The following is a 21,049-nucleotide window of genomic DNA, read 5'->3' as shown; positions in this document are numbered from 1 at the left end:
CCTCAGATTTGTTACTCTGTCGCTATAATGACCAGTCAGAACAATCTGGATTATAGCACTTAATTTTTATTTTATTTTAATTTAAGAGTGTTATATTATTCTTAATTATATTTTTAGACATCTGCTAATTTTGTGTGCACTTTCAGGTGCAGAAGGCCATAACAATATCATGTGTGAATACTTTGAGAGAATAGTTCTTCTGCCTTTATTCTGAGATAACTTTTGGTACACTGATCTCTGGGTGACCCAAAACATTTACTGAATCAAAACAATTTACTGGAGCATTAATTACATTATGATCTATTTCTCTCAAAGTCAGACCAGAAGAATTTCTATGGAGCTAAAATTTTTAACAGAACTAAAGTAAGAAGAGTAACTGCATGCCAATGGGAGGAAAAGAAGGCTCCTGCTTAGAATAATGGTTTGTTAATGTAGTGATGTATGGCAAAAGAGATGACTTACTGAGTATAAAAAAAATCTCTTAGATTGTTACCTTTGTTCAAAACTTCATTTAAAGAAAAGCATGTAGGAGTCCCTGTCACTTCCTGAGTCGTGCCTTAGATCAGAAACATTTGCTGGAGCCATCTGCTTTGTGGAAGTCAAGTATGCAGCATGTGTAAGTCTGAGGTATGACTCATGGGAATGATATAGAAAATGGGTCAGTCTTTCTGAGCTCTGAATACCTGACTTCATTGTGAGATTGTTAAAAGTTTAGAGAAAATTAATTTCTTGAAAAGGCTTGGGAGAAGAGAAGTGAGGATAGATGTGCATTATAAATAAATTGGCAAATTATTTTTATTTTTCTTTACTGTGTTCCTCTTGTGTGGGGCCTTGTATAGGTTAATTTGGTGAACTTCACTGAATAAAATTATGTTTCCTTATTTATTGAAGAACCATGGTGATTGGGTAAACAAAGTCTTTGATCCTTTTGCCTTAGGGGAGAGACATGAAACAGATCCATTCCCCTCCATTGTCACACTTACGGTGTTTTAATTTCTATTAAAAAACTCCAAACAAATCTTACAAATTACTTAATTTATCAATAAAAAAAGCACTACAGTGTCAACATCAAGTTGGCATTAGGAAAAAGGTATCCATTTTTCTTAGCATTCTCACACTATCTCATCTTTTCACCTCATCAGATAGCACCTTCTAGTTAAGTAAAACCGAAAATCAACATGTTTATCTGAATGCAGGTCTCTGGTGTTATTTTCTTATTGGGGCTATGTTCCTTCCCTTTTTTTTTGGCCTAAGTAGAACCAGGATGTAATACCAGGCTTATATTTCAAAGCATGAAGATATTTATAGGATGTGGAGATATTGACTGTATGTTTCTTTCCAAACCTGTATACAACAGAAATTGATTTTTCATTTTGTAATGAGTACATCTTAGGCCTTCAACCCAGAATAAAAAGAGTAGGAGTAAGAAAGAGACCACAACTATAAACTGGTCTTTGTTTTCTGAACTGCAGGTAATGGAACATTGATTGGAGCATCTGCAAATGTTGTTTGTGCTGGAATTGCTGAACAGCATGGTTATGGCTTCTCTTTCATGGAGTTCTTCAGGTACATTTTTAAACTTCTCACATCCAATCTGGTTTTGGTTTGTTTTTTTTTTTTTCTCTCTTGGCAAACAATGAATCTTCTAAGGAAAAAAATCTAGAGAAAGGGTCTATAAAAGGTACTTGTTTTCCTAATTGTGTTTTGGCAACTGAAATGCAGGTGGAAGACAAATCACTTTATTTTTGTATAATGTTGATAGAATGCATGAAGCTTGTGGGAGCACAGTGGAGCTCCAGTAGAAACAAAGCCTTCGAAATTCCTGCTTTGATCTCCCTCAATCTTCAGCTTTGTAGAAATTGTAAATTGTTGCTTTATTGTAAAATGCAGTTTAAACCTAGTTTCTCATCTTCACACATTCATGGATGTTCTATCATCGGAGATACTCGAATGTCCTAATTTAGACTGAGTTGATTTTTATTCCATTATCCCACCAGTAAACTATTTACTTAAAAGTAATTACTTTTGACCAACTTCTTAGCAACTATGAATGAAAGTGTGATGAGCATCCAGTTTGACTCAACTCTAGTTGTTGCCTAATAATTGTATAATTAATAATTAATAGATTTTTTTAATAGTGTAGTTTTCATTGCAGGTCATTCATCAGCAGGTTTTTAAGGGACAAGGTGTACTTAATGCATACAGTAATTTAATATTTTTCCAAATACTTCCCATTTTGAAGACTGTGGTTGAAAGATGTAAGTGGAAACTGGTAAATAAGGACAAAACACAAATTTCAAGTTTAAAGTGTAGCTGATTTAGCTAAAACATAATTCCTTGCTTCTTTTTTCTGCATATTTAGAGCAAAGGATACTGTGAAGCTTACACTAATTTGTTCTTTCTCTTTACTTTGTTTAAATTGTGTATTACAGCATGTCAGCTGATCAGCTTTTTTCTAAACTGTTTACCTCAAAGCCCTCAAATCCGTGTTATTAATATGATTCATCAACCAAGTCTTGGTTGTCAGGATCTTTGAGACTGCAGAACAGTCTTATGTAGTACATAGTAATAGCTCACAGATTTCCTGGAAATCAAGCCCTTGCACAAAAAAAAGGAGATGCAGTAATAATGGGCTGGTGGATTGCACTGTTCATGTTGCACAGATTTTGACCTTGCCATTTGGGGATTTAACTTGTAGCATTAACAGTGTGTCTTCTATGTAGATTTTGTATTGAAATGTTCTTAAAACTTCCCTGAGACTGACTGAGGAAAAAAAAGATGTAAAGCCTGGCTAATCTCTTCAGCAGTGTTTACTGGAATGTATTCTTTGGTACTGATGACAGCAGACACATGCCCTGAAATTGCCTTCTATACCTATGCTTTTGGTGGAAGTGAATACTGGGAAAGACTGTAGCCACCTTGACAAAGATGTGAGAACAGAATGCATAGGGGTCTCAGAAAGATAGCAATGGATATTAATTAGCAGGATGAACATAAAAGCTTACTTTTTTTGGCTGCCTTTTAATCACTGAACAGGCAGACCATGAGATTCTTCACTATTTGTGTTAGGAAAATATTTGTTTCAGTCAAATGTTCACAAATTGAATATATTTTAAGGTTTCTCCTGGCATCAAGAGATGTTTTGTGTATCCCTTGAGAATTTTGATTTTGCTTGCTTTTATTTATGAAGGTTGCCTCAAAGAATAAAGTGAATTTTCTGCATTTCTTCCCTGTTTGCCCAAGATTACTCAATAGGTTTCACACCCCCATTGAGAAGTCCTCTGCAGTGCTTCTCCCAGTAGACACACAGATTTTTACCCTCTCATCTTGCAGACCCCTGGGAGTCACCAGAGAAAAATCATGGATACCTTGTGTGGGGAGATGATGATCCTCTGCTGGCTGACTTTTGTTAAGATGTCTTTTATCAACCTGAGCTGGCGTTGTTCTGCCCTTCCCAAGTGTCAGTGCACAGGAAATCCATGCCATGTCTGTCTCAAGTGGTGTCACACAGAAGAGCACTCTCCTTCCAATAATACACTTCCTTCATAGCTGCATGCTAAGCCAAATCATGCAAACGTGTTTAAGGCTGGCCTTTGCTAGAAGCAGCTTTTTTGAAAACCATGTTTTGACACAGTGGTCTGTAAGAGGAGTTTCAGAGAGCATTGATGAGCTTGTCTGGTGAGTACACCTCGATAGAACTGAGGGCGAGATTCTACGGAAGCTGTGAGTTCCTCATGGTGAGAGGCACCACGATGCCTCTCTGTGCAGGGAGATAAAAAGGCAAGAAGCAGGTTCCTTGCTCTCTAAGAGGGTTTATGGGTCCATGACCTTTCCTCTGTGTGTCTTTGCACAGTGGCACTTGGTGTGGGTCGAGGTTTCTCTTCTCTTTTTAAGAAGGTAGCAGAGGCAACCTGGCAGATGTGTTGTGCAATGCTATTCTGCTGCCCAGCCAGAGCCAGAGGTGGCCAGGTGTGACAACTTGCCTAGAGCGCTGAGGTCCTACCAGCTTGATGTGCTTCTCTCTGGAGTGCCTTCCTCAGAAGAAATCCTGTGCTGGGGAGTTCTGTGTGTCTGTCAGAACAACAACTAATTGCTTCTTTCCCTGGATCCCTCACATCCCTGAGTCCTACTGCCTCAAGGACCTGGTCCTCCACAGATGGATGTAAGGGAAAGACAGGTCTGGTGTCCCATTCTCACCATCCAAGCAATTCAGGCTGATGTGCTGGAAGTGCTGTGCCTGCAAGGTGTTCCAGTAGGATGGAATTTAGGTGGGAAAGATTATACTGAGAAAGAAGAGATAACAGAATAAGGTTCCCTCTGTGTGTTAGAGCACCTTAAAGTAGCCTGGTGTTCAGAGTACACTGCTGGTTGAGGAGATACCAGGTCATATCCATGCATGCCTGGCTGTGAATGTGCTGGCAAGTGTCACCAAATATCTCACCCAGAATGCATTCAGATCTTGTTCCTTTCTCTGACATTTCCCATCAACACCTGTACCACTTCTGTCTGAACAGTGCTCACAAGGGAAAGAGCAAGATTGCCTGGGAGAAAAGATCATTTGGCTGCCATGAATTCTACTTCTGTTTTTCAGGCCCTGTGAGGTTTTTTGATTATTCATTATGTTCCCCTGGAATAAAAAGATTCACATGTCATTTAGAATATACAATATTTTAGAAAGTTTAATTTATCACCATGAATTATGTTTTATCCTTGAATTTGTTAGACATGTTGGTAGAAAAAGAGAAAGGATCTCCTACTGGTATATCAGCATCAAAAGGATGAATAGGGCTTATATGAGACTCATTGAATGGGGAAAGGACCTGCTGACAAGGGATGTGGAAAAGGCAGAAGTTCCCAGTGTGGTCAGCTGCACAAAAGCCTGCTGGAGACCAGTCACTAATGCTGCTCCCCATGCTTCTTATGTGTCCTAGTAGTGCCTTCCAAGCTCAGCCACTTAGGGATTCAGCTTTTAACCAGCCCCACAAATCTGAAGGCAAATAGTGAGTGACTGCCACTGGATGATTCATCTGGAATAAGTCTAATTCAAAAGGAAAGAAAGGAATGTTATGACAAAAACAAAATTGAAATTCACAAGAAGAGTAAGTTCAGAATAATAATTTCCTTAAAGATGCTCTTGCATATTTGGAATCAGTACAGCCAAATTATGCTCTTGTTCCATTTTGAAAGCTTCCTCATCAAACTGTATTTATGTGTTCAATCTTTACTCCTGAAAAAAATATGTTAGATATACCTATATGAAACATACATAATCTAAATAAAGTAATATCAATTATTATATTAATATTTCCTTCCTATAATATTTCCTAATTCTTCTAGTAATTTAGAGCTGTACATGATAGAGCTGAATGTGTTATTCCAGTCACAGTCCTCCTATTTTTTTCACATTTAAAAAAGATAAGATTTAATTCAGAATGTGGAGCAATTTGCCTTTTATTTGTTAATCTAGGCAATATCAAATTCCTGTTCAATTTGCTATTCAGTGTAAATCCAAGTCTCTTTCAGTTCTCATGTTACTTACATGAGTGAAATTATATCTGTTCTCCCATCAAATTCTTATACTTTTCCTACATTGTGGACACAAAGACAAGTAATTAAGTGGTAGAAATAGAAAAAATTGTGAGTCCATGGGGCTTGGAAAAGAAGATAGAGAGCAGTGGGATATTTGCTGTGTGTGGTCAAGAGTAAACATTAGAGCAAGCAAATATCAGAGTAAACAAATGGTCATTATGTCTCTAGTCAGAAGTGTAACTATTTTCATAGTCTTGACCCTTCAGAAAACATCAGATATGTTAATAATACAAAGGTAATTGTTCAGAGACAGCATTTATGAGTAAGCAGAAGATAGGGAATTATAATATTCCTATTATGATTTTAGTCTAGTTATCAAAGAATTATTACACCTAAATAAGAGCTTAACATAAAGGGAAACCCCAAATCTAGGAGAGTACTTTTCTCTTGGCAAATGGTCAGATAAAGACATTGTGGTCTTGTTGCTTGGTTGAATTCTAGAGGTTCATACAATGATTTTATATAAATTCAGACTGTAAAATAATCAACAGAGCTTTATTTTTTCTCAAGGTTTTCTCAATTTTTTCTCTTTATTTTTTCTCAGTGATAAATAACATTGCAGATGTCTCTTTTAATCTAGATGCTTCACTTCATAGAGGTTTTTAAAATTTTTACTAATATATGTCTGAATTTGTTGCAATATAGCATTCGACTAGGTCAGACCCCCTGTGGAACATGAAAATAATGCACAGAAATTTTTTGTTGCAAATTAAAAATTTGATTCCAGCTCCATAACATAAGATGTTCTCATTGCTGTAGGGGTTTTAATGACCTTTTTTTTTTTAACTTGCTAATACAATTTACAACTTGACTTTCATTTTCTCAGCAAGATAGGCATTTATAACCTTATAAAGATACATAGTATTTCAAATATAAACTAACTTATGTTCCTTCATCCTATTGTAATTCGTTATTAATCACCCCTCTGTGACTATGATGTGTGATGTCAATAGAAAAAATTAATCACAGGTAAATGATGAACATATTTGACAAAAATACAAAATGAGTATTATGGGACATACTCCAATTTTATGTCAAGCAAATTTTGGCTTACTGTGGCTATATTACAGTGCTGGTCATGGGAAGAATGGACTGGATAACTATGTAGTGGATAAGAATGTGGGAGAAATAATTTGATACATGAGGAAATCAGTCTGCCCAGAGGAAGAGGTTATGAGCCTAAGAGCCTAATGTAGAGTTACAGTTGTATTGCTAGCTGGATATAATCCTGAAGGCATTCTGTGTATTTTCAGGTTTTGCATTTGTCTGTCAGTGCCCTCCCTTCATACACCACCTGCAGAGCTGAATTAATATCCTCTGTCTTCTCTGGGGATAAGAATAATTTGAAAGTGTCAAAAATATTGGTTTCTGATAATAGCTTAGGAAAAAAAATGGTTCTATCATAGGATTTGTTTTGTGAGGCATTCACAGCAAAAATATTTTCAGTAGAATATCCTATTTATCTGTTTTTGAGAGCACTCAGATGCAAAGGCTGTAAAACAGAACTTCCCATGAGAAGTGTCATTCATATAAGTGAAAGGACAAATATGATGTTCTTTGCCACCTCCTGTGTATCCTATTTACACAACTTATGGAAAATAGCACTTTAAAAAACCCATAAATGTCTCTACTGGGCTATGTGTTAGACAACTCTAGTCCTTTTCATTCCTGATAATTTAGTATCTTTCTTTTCTATTTTCTTGCTATTAACACCACCCTATTCCACAATTATGCTGTTGCTCTTTTAAAGCTGACTCTGAGCAAAATAAAACCAACTCTACATTTTGGATATGAATTTTGATGGATAATTTGATTGAGAAATGTGGTATCAAAATACCCAAATTCAATTCACCTGTGGACTTTCTGATCAACTGTGCAGCTCCAGAAGATAGAATCTGGGGATGTTCAAAGTACCCAAGGAAGATACAATGTACTGCTGAGAGAAGGTTTAATGATTGTAATACAAGAATTTTCTCAATCTCACTTCCCACTACTCTTCTGATCAATAAGGAGGAGTAAGTGGTCATGGGTTAAATGTTGATAACTGACACAATAACAGAGTTCTTCTGTTCAAATAAGTGTAAATGCAGCACTTGAGTAAAGCACTCTCAACAAAAATGCATTAATATATGGGCAAGTTTGAGGTTTTCACTAATTTTCCTATATAAAACTTCTACCCCTAAAAATCTGGATCTCTTAGGTTTATTAAAGCTTGTTTTTACATTTGTCTTGATTTCTTTATATATGTAAGAAAAATGTTAGAAGGATTTTTGTTAGCTTATTTAAAGATAAGATTATAAATTTCAAATGCAATTGCATATGAAAATCTCTATCAGATTTAGGGAACTGAGTTTAACAAATACAATCTAGATTTTAACATCCTAGTCACTATTATGACAGAAAGGGCAAAGCTATAAACAACTTTCAGCTGATAACTCAACTCAGTAGAAATGTAGTTCAGTATGTATTCATCTTAAATTATTAGGTTCTAAACTGGCTTTGTTAAGAAAAATGTCAGTTTTCTGTGAGCTGTCCAGCAACAATCGTTGCAATATTTTAAAGCTTCACTGTTGATCTAACAACTGCTCTGAAATAAACGGCATATTGACATCTGTGGCAGTTCAATAAAATAAATGCTGCTTATTTGAAGTATTTGCATGGCTGGCATGCAACCTCATGAAAGTAAGTGTTCCTGCAACAGTGGTGCACAGCATTTATTCCTGAGTTATGGATGCCTTGGTTTTTTAATATTTCTTCTGATTTTATTTACGGTATGCAAACAGTGTAAATGGAAATGCGAGTGGATATGCATTTATATTTTTTTTACTTTTAGAAAAAAGGATGAAAAGTCATATTTTGAGCCTTTATGTAAGAGGACATTTCCTTTTTCAGTTTGAAACATGATTTATCTTTACCATGAAGTTTTCATGGAGCTTATAATGTTCCTATGTCTTCTGAGGAGAACTAATAACTTTGAATTGTTTTGCCTGTGGACATACAAGTATTGCTTTTTTTCTTCTCTTATTGTGAAGTCTTTCATATTAGCTTTTTGTTTCCAATAAAGAAAATGGGATTTAAATACTTGTCTCACTCATCGCAAAATAAGGTATTTTCAGGTATTAGATTCAGGTATTAAAATTTTAGTATGGTTTTAGCCTTTAAACTCTGTGAAATATGTGTTTCATCCTCAGAGATTGTGATAAATGCAATTGCAATGATCCAGTGTTTCGCTGGACTCCGTAGGAAGCAGCGATCTTTCAGATGTGTCACATTAATATTATGGGGTGAAGTCATTGAAGCAGTATTTAATCATAAGATCATAGAAAAAAGCATAGAAAGATTCAGATTGGAGGAGATCTTCCCCTTTGCATAGAGTCACAGAGGCTGCTGGCTACCTCTGGTACTGGGCTTCCCTCGGCTCTCATGAAGATCACCACTCCAGAGCCTTCCTTGCTGAGCTGCTCCCTGGTAGCTCTGTCCCAGGTGTTGCTGTTGCAGGGGCTTTTCTTCCCCCTGGGCAGGATTTGGCAATTGTCCTTGTTCAAGTTTAATTTTTTTTTTTTTTTTCCAATGCTTCCTTTTGTCCGAGTCCTGCAGGATAGTGGAATTTCCTTCTACCATTTTTCAACCTTTCATTACCTTCTCTCATTTTCCAACCAATGTGAGATTATAGTCTAGTAATTCCAGTGCCCTTTTGCACAATTGTTTTGGCATGATAATATCCATTAGTATTCAAAATGGTGCCAATGTAAGAAAAGAACTTTGCAAGTATCTATTTGTGTTGAAATGGCAAATTTGATTCAGTCTCATGTGTAACTCTTCTCGCTTGATCCTCTGTGTTGATCTCATTTAAAATTAAGTATACCCAAACCCTAAATATACCTCAAACAATTTCCAAGAAAGAGATCTTACTACAAAATGTTGACATTAGTTAATTAGGTGAGGTTTTAAGCAAGGAAACAAATAATATTAAAATGTGATAAATGCAACAATATTACATAGTTTAAGGTATATATAATATATATAAAAGTAAAATGTTCAATTTGTATTATAGCTCTCATTGAAACAAAATTAATTGAATGAACTGGCTCATAAAATTCTCAGTTTCAAATCTTTCATGGTGAAGATTTAGAGATTTTGGTTAATTAATTAATTAATTTTGGTTTAAAATTAATTATAATTGTATGGTTTGTGCATGTATACATCCATGAAACACACAAAAAAGTTAAACTAAAATCTTATTGACATAAATTTTGTGTTCAGGTCAGTAACAGTCCAGAATGAATGCTCAGGTGAATGAAATAAATGTGACTCCTATCATCAAGACACTTGACTGTGGAATTGCTATCAGATAGTAATTTTTTAGAGAGGGAAAAAAAGGTAGCAAGTTGAAGAGTAAACACAAACCATCCCAATCTAAGAGCCAGATCAACTGGTTTGGTGCTAAAAAATATTCTTATTTTAAATTCTGAAATGTTATATGCCATTAAGTATGTCTCATATATAATTTCTGAATTGCCTTTTTGGGTTTCAGAGTATCTTCCCCTTCACTAGCATAAAGCTATAAAAAAACAAAGAGAAAAGTCCAAGCCACCCCCAAGCCCAGCCAGGTGTAAATTGGGAGAAAGTGTACATTAAATAGGACAGTGATGATATGTGAAGAAGTCTGTGGGGTTTTTTTTTTTTTTTGCCTTTTTTTTTTTTTTTTTTTTTTTTTTTTTTGTTTATTTTTTTTTTCCAAGTCAGTGGTTCTTTGGAACATAGAATCTTTGAGGTATTCAGAAGTTCATAAATTTGAAAGGTTATGCCTAGGAGTATTAAACAACAAGTTCTAAAGAATACTGCTCTGACATACAAGTGAGTAATTAATGTAATTCTGGAAGCTCTTCCCTAACTGTTGCATGGATGCCAACTACTCACATTTCTGGTGTATTTGCTGGTTTAGCTTTTTCTTTCTGAACAAAAAAATATGTATACATAATATGCATTAAATTATCCATCAAATTCTTGCAGATATTTTTAGTCTACTGGCACATATCGCTAAATTAAGTGAGGAAAAGAAATAGCCAAATGAAAATAGAGTATAGAAAGAAAAACTGATTTGGATAACACTGAAACCAAATGAGAATTTAATTTTTTCTTGTTAAGCTGAAATGAAGGATACTGGTCCTGATTTATTCTGAAAACCATATTTGCATCCAGTATGGATGGAAGAATTAGGTCTCTTACTTGGGAATTTATGATCATGCTAGTGTTCCTACTAGATATACAGGTTATAGGAGTGATCATATTTATAGAGTGTTCTGTTAGAAATTGTATGCCATGGATCTTATAAGTCATAAAATGTATAAAGCAATTTAACACCTTAAAAACAAATCAATGAACAACGAGGAGAGTGGTAAATGTAATATATATCTCTATTTTCTTCACACACACCATAACCCATTCTTGGTTACCTTTTATAAGTGCAGGCTACCAACTAAATCAATACCTAATAACTTCCCAACAACACTTGGAATGAAAATAATTTTAAGAGTAATGATTTCTAGACAGTTTTGGCAGTGTCAGAAAGCAGATATATTGCTGTGTTTGTGCAGTGCTACTCCTATAGAAACTATTTTATGCAACAGATTTCAAGATATCTTCGATTATAGTGTTTTTATGAAAATTTTCTTGAAGTATCTCTAAAGCCCAGGATTTTATAGCAGATATGATTTATGCTGAAAAGTGGATTTGAAAATCAGAATGTCTGCCCCAAAGTGCAGTGTAGTGCTTCTTCAGTGTCTTTTTAAATAGCAGTAATGTAAAAACAGGAAAAATTAATTACTAGAAAAATCTGCAGAAAACAACTTTTCACCAAGAGGTGAGGAAATTTAAATAAAACCTCTTTGCTGACATGTCTGGCCATGGGGTTTCATATTTTACCACTACTAATATGGGCTGAAATCATAGCTGAGAATATTCACCATTCCAGCAAGCTTTTAAAAGGCAAGTAAATTACCTCATTTTTCATTTCACTGCATTTCATTTCTACCAAATCCTCTCTAACTAGTTTGAGAGGTTCTGTATCTAAATGCACAGAATTTCATGGTTAGATAAAAGATAATTAAACTAGGTGTTATCCAGTTTTACGTATTTCTGGACTGAAAATAAAAAGAAACTCTATTTGATTAAACTTCTACAGTAGAAGGTAGGAGTTAATTTGTAGCCTTTTTGCTTTTGCATTGGGGTAAATATGCTTTTGTTAAATGCTAAAAAGCACAAACTGAAGGTCATATGTACCATTATGCTGTTAGGCTTGTCATGATTGTGATTTAAATTTTTTTTTTAATGGAGCCTATTAAATCAGAAAGCAGTTAAAAGAGGTCAGTGCATTATTCTCCAAGATAATTCATCAATGTCAGCAGTGCTAACAAGAATGTGGGCCATGTGTCAGGAGCTATTGTGTGCATGTCTCTGCTCTGCTGTGGTGTAGCACTCAAGTTTTATTGCAGATCTTTAAATAAAAGGTTTGATGGTACCTTACCTGATCCATGAGTAAGCCTGAGTGAGAAGAAAGGAGTGTCTACAGTCTCTCTTGAGTGATACCACTCTAATGGTCATGCTGGCTGATATTTCCAACTTGTTTTCCTAGCTAAGATTAGAGGTATTTTTTTCTGGCAAGAGAAGAATTAGGACTGAAATAGTTTTTGCTGATTTCTTCCACAATGTCTTTGAGTTAAAAATTGGGCTGAATTTCTTTTTGTTACCATCTCAGTATATCCAGTGCATGGAAAAGGAAAAGCTTTTGGTAGATGTGCTACCCAACTGAGCAGGGTGTTGCGTGTATCTCCGTGTTATATAAGGGGGAAAAATCTAATGCAGAGTTTTAATCTTAGTTAATTTTTTTAGAAAATACTTATAAAAAGGAGATATTTGCCACAAATGTGGGAAGCTACTGGTACATTTTAGACTTCAGAGGTAAAACATTATAAGAGATGGAACAGATACATTATAAAAAAAAGTCCATGCTCCTATAAGCGCAGTTTTCTAAAATGTTCAACTTATTTCTGAAATCACATCAGCTTTTGTGCTCCATCCTTTCTGTGGTTCAACTAATCCAGACTGGCTTTCTTTTTCACTGGAACTCTCTCTAAGGTATGAGATAATCTTGGTTTGCCTGTACTTAGGGTATAAGTAATTATTCCCTCCATGGTATTTGTTATTCCAATACTCATCCGTTTTTTCTGTTAGACATAGTTTAGCATTGTGTAAACCCCTCTTCTCTTGACTTTCTGGGAAAAAAATCCATCTTTGTTGGGGCCTTATAGGCAGTACTTCCTGTAGGTTGAAAGGTATTCTCACAGGCAACTAAACAATTTGGCTGTTGATGTCTTGTTAATTGGTCTTGAGTGGTATCTGGTCCAAAAGTTGTTAATCATATGGAGATTAGCTGTGGGGTGGAGAGCTGAGTTTGTTGTCCTTCAGGCTGCCAATTCACATGGCCATTAAGGCCAAGTCAAATAGCCCACCTGTAAAGAAGAAAAATATAAGCTAATAATAATCCTTCTAAATAATACAAGTTTTCTGTGTATAGACTTGTGCATGTGACAGGATTTGCTGGAAGTGTTCTTGTATTTTTACACCAGTTTCACAGCTGTTTGTATTTAATGACTTTTACATGCTTTAGGTTTTTACACCTATTTTCCAATTTCTCTGTCAGAAAAACTGGCTGCTACACTTGCTTCTCTTGATCTTACCCTTTTTGATTTATTCCTGCAGGCCTTTCTGGGGAGGTTCCAAATTAATGCCTTGTGCCTAAATCCTTGCCTTTTGAAAACCAAATGCAGAAACAGTATTGAAACACTGTTGCTTAGTTTGTTAAATTTCTGTGAAAATTTGCCTTATTGAAGTGAAGGCTGAACTCTGAAAATTTTATTGCTGTCCCTGCCATTAATTGAACCCTTGTTTACTGATTTTTTTTCATTGTGACTGAGAATTAATGTGTCTTGAAGGGGATTCACTTAGAAATAGACTGAATGGCATTTTTGCTTCTTCTAGTGTAGCAAGGATCTTTTTAGTGGTGGAAAGTGTGCTTTTCTCAGCAGGAGCAGAAGTTTGTCTGTAATGATAGCAACAAATGAAATGTTAAAAGAAAGAAGGTGGGCAATGTGGCTTTGAATAATCAAACTAGGGAGCAAAGAAAGAAAATTGAGAACATTCCAAACCAGCAAAGGCCAAAACCCAGTACAATTAAAAAAGCCCAACAAAAACAAAAACAACAGAAGAATTGTTATGTATTTCTTAAATACAGTATATCAGTGAGGACTGTTTATAGTAGAGGCTATTTGCAGTGATTGGGAGAAAAGTCACATGCAGGTCTTTTCCTCTTCTTTTTCTGCTTTGGTGAGAAGTCACTGTAATCAGTACTATCTTTTATTTAAATTTGAAAGACTTTGTATTGATGTTGATATTGATATTTCCATGTGCTGTTTCCATTGATTATTGCAGCCAGCATGTGGTCATTAGCCTATTAATAAAATAAAATATTTTCTATATTTTCATAAATAAAATTAATGAGAATTAAAGCACTTTAGATTATGTCTCAATTTTAGACCTCTCACCATATGGATTATTAGGCTTAGTGGTGAATGTGATGAGAAACAGAGCAGTATTCTCTTGTATAAAGTCTGTCATGTTTTCTCCTTAAATATTATATTTTTAAAATATTGCTTCTTTCATCACAGGTGTGAGAGTAAAGTAGGGTTTTGGGGATCTCTGGGCTTCCATTTTGAGGTTAAAGCCTGCCACCTACAAATTGTGCCTGTTTGACAAGAAAGGTTTTTTTTTTTTGAAGGTTTTGCGGTAATATAATTTTGACAGATTGATTGTGTAAGTCTTGATGTTGCTCTAATAACTCCTTTTTAATGGGAGAACTTTAATTGATGTCAAACTCAAAAGTTCAGTGACAGATAAAATGTCTTCTCTTAGTTAAGAGGTTAAAAATAATTGACACTTTTATATGCACAGAATAAACTGCCATAAAAATATTAATTTCTATGTCTATTCTGTAGGAAGAGATAGAAACAAGTTCAAAATGAGTGGTCAACTTTTCCATGAGTTTTGAGATAGTGAAAAGAATTCTATTAATAAATACAATAAACAGCCATTACTGAAATAATTAAGAAAAGCGTGGTGAGCCAGTGCTTGTCATAATTACTGTTGCAGGTGGAGTAGAATTACAGGTTTTGAAATCTCTAAGTTTTCTGATTATGCAGAAATTTCAAAAATAATTTTCAGAAAAGCAGCTAATTTCTGAACTATTTTAGTGTGGAAAAAAATTATTAAATTTCTTTTTTTAATGCAGGTGCCTATTAAAAAATCCACCCTTTGCTAAAATACACTTGTACCTTATTTGAATGTGTTTTTCTAACATTAAGACTGTCTTGCTGGCAGAGCCCTGGAGAGGGGTGAAATGGGATCCTGGGCCAGGAGTGGAAGGGAGCTCCAGGGAGGCTGTGCAGGGACACTGGGGTCTGTGGGTGCTCTCAGGGACTTGGCAATTTGAAGTGTGATTGAAAATCAGATATTTCCCAACATGAGCAGTGTCTGCAGGCTGTTCTGCCTGGTATGTATTGGGTCATCAGATACAGCACAAAAGTCTGCACACCTACACTCATAAGTGTGAATTATATGATAATATTTTAAAAGGGGTTTTTAGCCTCATTAGTGACTTTTTAGGTCACCTTTGAGGTGAACCTTCACCACAGAGAAGTTATAGATTTTTCCTATGATGTTGTTACTCCAGAACTTTCTGCATTTTGCTCATAAGCACCAAGACAACTGTTAGAAATAGGATCCTTGACTTCAAATATGACTCATCACACTCAAGTTCACCCATGTAATTCAGCCTGTTCATTTGTATTCCTTCTGCATTCAGTGGAAAGGGAAGAATTGTCCTGACATTTTGAAGGGATATCCTGAGATGGGGAGAAATAGCTTCTTGAAGTTCCCTTTTTTCAGCTGACCAGAACCAACTCTATGCTGTTGTGTTACAAAGCTAAATAATGCATATTGTATCTTAAGTAATGCATATACTTATATAGTTAATTTTTAGCAGCTCTAAAATAAAGGTTTCACTGTAGCACATTACAAAATAAATACTAACTTTGATTTCTACTACTTCGTGATTTATGAGAGTTAAAGGGTAAAAACTATCAATTTATATTGACAAATTTTAATGATTTATACACAAGTATGGATATGCCCATGAATGCTGCACTAAATGGGCATAATTATGCATCAATATTATTGTACTTAATTAAAAGTTCATATTTAAAAATTTTAATTAACACTTCATTTGAAAAACAAGTAAATCAAATCCACATCAATTTTGAGATAATTTAGTCTTCAAACTACCCTAATGCTATCTTCAGTTATTGACCAATTCAAGCACTAAATTTTCTTGGTATTTTTTATTCCAGAAAAATGTAGAAAAAAGGTGGATGAATGCACTATCTTGATATGATTTTCATTCTGGCCATTTTTATTCTGGCCAGAAAAAAATATCTTGATCCTCAATACAGCATTTTACCAGAAGATGGGCTTCAGCTTGAATTGCAATACCTGATTTGATAAGAGATAATTGTCTAAGCTCCCATCTGAGCTCCTGGTGGGTATGTAAGCCTGTACTCACCTGCCTGAACATACTAAATTTTCCACCTTTTGCTGTGAGAACTTAGGCAAAAAAAGCCTCTTTCACATAGTTCTCATCTACATGTGCCTGAATCTGGAGCTGAATCCCAGAATAAGTTTCTCATCAGGCATACCCTGATATTGTGCAAAAATTCTTCAAAGGAAAATGCAAAAGAGGAAATAATCAATAACCAGGACAGAAACATATTAATAGGAATTTTGTATACTGAAAAAATAATATATGCACTGAAAATTTAAGACACTACAATCCGTTTATCTGCCTTCATTGGTCTCTAGTCTCTTTTCTTGTCCTTTACTGTCTCTCTATTCATATCTCTTCCCCTGTTATTTCCAGCCCAGTGACATGTAACCTTTTCCTCCCCCACACAGATGTGTGAGAATAAGGAGAAAGGCAGAAACAAGGCACAACCACCCAAGCTCCTGAGTGGCTTCTGGGTCAATGGTCAGGACTTTTCACCAGGATCTGCCCGAACCAGGTTCAAATCTGGCTAGTGAAAGGGACTTTAAATGGCCACCTCCTGCTTTAGCCAACCACATGCTGTTGTGGGGCCTTTGGTGGTCTTGTTATGATATTTTGTGTTTCTGATGTCAGGGGGCAGGGCCAGGTTCTCTGGTGAGCAGAGGACAGAGGGAAGGGCTCTGTCCCTAGGAGGGCAGGGTGGAGGTGAGACGAGACAGAACCATGGTTTCAGTAGGGCTGGGTGGCTCTCCTTCCCTCCTTCCTCTCCTTCCCTCCTTCCCGTCTCCATGTACTCTTTCCCTCCTGACCCTGGAATGTCTAGGGCAGTTCACAGTGAAGTGTAGCCATATGCTGAGCAAGATCTGATTCCCTGGGAATATGGGGATTTGAAAGGGATTCTTCTAATGTGCCTTAGTGATACCTTCTTGGTGAAGGTTGTGCGTGGAAAGGTGTCCAGACATGATATTTCAATTTACATTAAAAATATATGTGCAGGAAGCAGGCCTCATTTGTCCAGTATATTTAGGAGACAGAAGAGGAAGGACATTGATTTGTTTTTTCATTCTCAGACATAAAGTATATTTAGTTAACAAACTACAATTCTTTACCTGTCAGACATTTAGTGTGCTGAAAATAATTCAGCCAAAGTTATGATTGCTTCACCTTAAGATTCTCATTCCAGGGAAAATTTTGAATATGTTTTGACACTTCTGTTGTCACATTGCAGATTCACATTTAAGTTCTGCATTTGTCATTTATTATTTATTAAAATTAAAAGCTCATGTTGGATACATACAGCAAATTTCAAATTCTGTGAGAATAATGTTTGTGAGAATAATTCATTGCTGATATACATGATCTTTAACTCTGATCATGTACAAAGGGAAATCTTAAAGTTGTTGACTAGGGGCAATTTTTTCTGCACAAGAAATACAAGATTAGTTGTTTTTGTTTACGGTTCATGGAGACACCTGTGGTTCCAGAGGAATTATTCTCAATGAGACTCAAAATAATCTTATAAGTTTTACTCTGAATGTCCTTTTTAATGCTTCTGTGACTGGTTTCCTACATCCTATGTTCAATTCCTAAAGAAGTGGTCTATAATTTTCCTTAGATGAGGATCATCTAGTCAGTTACACCCCAGACATGAACCTACTGTTTGCAAATTTCACCATTAAATATGACTATTTCTGTATAACATATTTGGTTGAAAGCCAGTGAAATTTTTTGGTTAGGATAACTGAATTCCTGTTGAAAGTGATGCACTATTTTGATAAGAAAGAATTCTCATTTCTATGTGTGTGCTGATAATTTTAATAAATAAAAGAATTCTTAGAAGCATGTGTGTTAGAAAAGACCAATTTCTGCCTTTGTATGGATAGAGCTATGGATTCCAGCAGCAAAGCTGTTAGGGATTTGATGACCTTTAACATTAAAATTATAAAAACCTTCTCATGCAAGAATAAAAAATCAAATATTGTCTGGTTATTTCTCAGGGCCTTTGTGATGTAAAGTGTGATCTTTCTGTATGTTTACCATTGCCAAGACTGGTTACAGGTAGTTTAGGATCTCAGGACCCATGCCATGTGACTACAATGAAATTTGCTTTTATTAAATGCAGCATAACTAGAAATATTTCCATAAATTCTCAAAGTTGATGAAATAATAGTCTGAATATCAAATTGGAAGAATTTGAAATTAACAGTAAGTCCACTCAACAAAAGCTCTGCTAAAAGTCAAAGGTAGATTTGAAATCTTATCTTCTGTTCTCATGACCATATTCATATAGATGACATGATATCACTTATCGTCATACCTCAAATTCATACCAATGCACAGAAGTAACAGGAGACAAATAAAATGACCAGATCCCATGGCTGTCCTGTAATATCTCTGATTTTATGCATTAAGAACTTCATTAAACTGGAGCAAAAAATTTGAATAATTTGATTAAAAAGTTTTATTTCCTACATAGTGTGCTGGCCACATCAGTGAGATATAATTTTTTTTTAATGTTTTGCAAAAAGCCTGCATTTTTCTAATGATTCCTGGAGGATTATTTCAGCTTTGCAACCTGTTCAAAGATCCTCCTAAAATGCTCCAAAAGAAAAAGGAAACTGTTAGTCAGTAAGAGGATCATTTTGTTTCCTCAATAGTAGTTTCCTTGTATGCCATGGTTGGCATTGCTAGTGCTGAATCTTACTAAAATAAATCTAAAGTTTGCAGTTTAGCATATGTAATTTATGATGTTCGTCTGTTAAGCCAGTTTTGGTTTTTTAAAAATTCTCTTTACATTTGCTTCAGCTGGAAATGTTTCCACATACCAGTGTTCACAATGTATGTTTTACAGCCTAGGTGCTGAGCTATTTTGGATTACAAAGATAGTAATCTGAAATGAAAACATCTGTTCTTTCTGGAATCTTTGACAATAACTTCTGTTTACATTATTAGCTTTGAAGGAGAAATACCTTTAGAGAATCCAATGGAGATATTAATATATCAACTTTGTTTTATTATTTCAGTCTGGCATCTCATTTCTTAAAACATTGTATTTAATTAAAAGCAAAGTCCTTATTTATAGTTCCCTAGCTAGAAATAAAACAGAGCTATCTTGCTAGCAAGAAATTAATGAATAGTTAAAAAGTATTTTCATAAGTACAGAAGAGGATTTATTTTTCATTAGCATTCGTTTCAGGAAATGTAATGACAAAGTGGTTAAGATTGGAACCAGTTTTCCATTGAACAGCTGATTTTTCTAACTGTTCTAACATATCCATACTTGAACTGGCCTAGAAATTGTGAATTTATATGAAGATGCAAATAATTTAGCAGTACAGGAAAAATACACGACAAAACCTTTGGTCTTCCTGCAATTCAAGGGCCACATATATGTATCACAAAAGACCAGGGAGCACACGCTTCACATAAAGCACATGAAAATTCCTGTCATGTAGAGTTGTAAAATGAAGACATCCTTGCATAAAGAGGAATCAAAACATCCAAGTTTGAAAGGGTTGTTTATTACTCTAGAGGTGAGTGATGAATGAGACAGGCTTACAAGTAAGTATTAGGAAATAGTGGGGGCACCTGGACATAGTGACAATGGAAGAGAATATACTGGTCTGGCTTATCTTTCAATGTTGCTGCCATAGAAAGGTGATTTTTTACAAAGAGACAGCCTCTGCTTTTTGCATCTTTATCCAAACTCATAATGGAGGGAAGGCAAGATTTAACTATAAAAAATTGGTAAATCAACATAAGAACCTCCAGGCTTAACTCTGTCATCTATTTAAACAGACCATGCCCTTTTGATAAACTCTGATATTGCTCATGCTTATTTAAAGGATGGCATTTATGCAGAAAATAGGAGTCCTTCTAGTTATACTGTCAAACAAGGAAAAATCATTCCTATGCCTTTTAATGATATTTCCAGAATGTCTTGTACATTTGTTTTATCTCTTCCTGTGAAAGGACACATTTTTTCTGAATGCAAACATTCAGAGTGTCACTGTAGGCACTGTTGGATTATGTACAGAGCTTGTGAGATGGTTCAGCATGGTGTAAGCCAGGAGGTAATACCTGAATTCTAATGCAAAATAATGTCTTCTGCCAGATGGAGCTGTGCCTTGCTGAGGTTTTTACAAGGCTGCTAATAGAACAGCAAATGGCTCTTGGCCCTTTTGTTTAGCTTTGGGACCAAAATGACCAGGTTAATCTAGCAATATTTGCATCTGTTTGCTGCTGATACTACCTTTTTTGGTTTTTTCCTTTCAATGCTTGCTCAATTTAAATTGGATTCACAGAAACATACATTACCATATAAGTTGCAGGTGTATAAATTCATGTAAAAGGGCATATCCCCAGGCTCTAGGAGCTATCTATCAGTTCCTGAGGCTAGCACAATGTTAAGTAGTTGAATTGCTCTTGATTGCCAGGATTGTAAACTGAAACAGTTAAGGCAAAATCTTTCAGTATTGCAGAATATTTTCTGCAATCTTTTTATTGTTCTTTTGATACAAATTCAGTTTTTGAGTCCAGTGTCTTCTGGTAAGAACTTTATTTGGAAATATTCTGTGCTTCTGGTTTATGCCATCCTAGCACAAGGCACAGTTACTTTGCAGGTAGTTTCCATCCATGAGGATGGCATTAAATGTGCATGCGCTCAACTCAAACTGCTTACCCCACCTGTGTCAGTTGTGCTGAGTTTTGCACTTGCTGATGCCACAGACACAAGTTCTTGCCAATGTCCAGCGCAGTTTAAAAGGCAAGGCAGAGTAAAACACTGATCAAAAACATGGTACCTGT

General features: G+C 35.4%; 1 protein-coding gene across 1 annotated transcript in view; it reads left to right on the top strand.

Moving 5' to 3' along the window:
* OCA2 (OCA2 melanosomal transmembrane protein) overlaps window positions 1–21,049 on the top strand; it is a 182,747-nt gene that overhangs the window by 144,624 nt on the left and 17,074 nt on the right. Inside the window, exon 24 of the mRNA XM_064715016.1 lies at window positions 1,473–1,566. Coding sequence (XP_064571086.1) covers window positions 1,473–1,566 — 94 coding nt within the window. The remainder of the gene's footprint in view (window positions 1–1,472; window positions 1,567–21,049) is intronic.

This window comes from Zonotrichia leucophrys, chromosome 1, assembly GCF_028769735.1.
Source record: "Zonotrichia leucophrys gambelii isolate GWCS_2022_RI chromosome 1, RI_Zleu_2.0, whole genome shotgun sequence".
In the NCBI taxonomy this organism is placed as follows: domain Eukaryota; kingdom Metazoa; phylum Chordata; class Aves; order Passeriformes; family Passerellidae; genus Zonotrichia; species Zonotrichia leucophrys.
The sequence above is the reverse complement of the archived record's forward strand: the minus strand, read 5'-3'. Positions and strand labels throughout refer to the sequence as shown.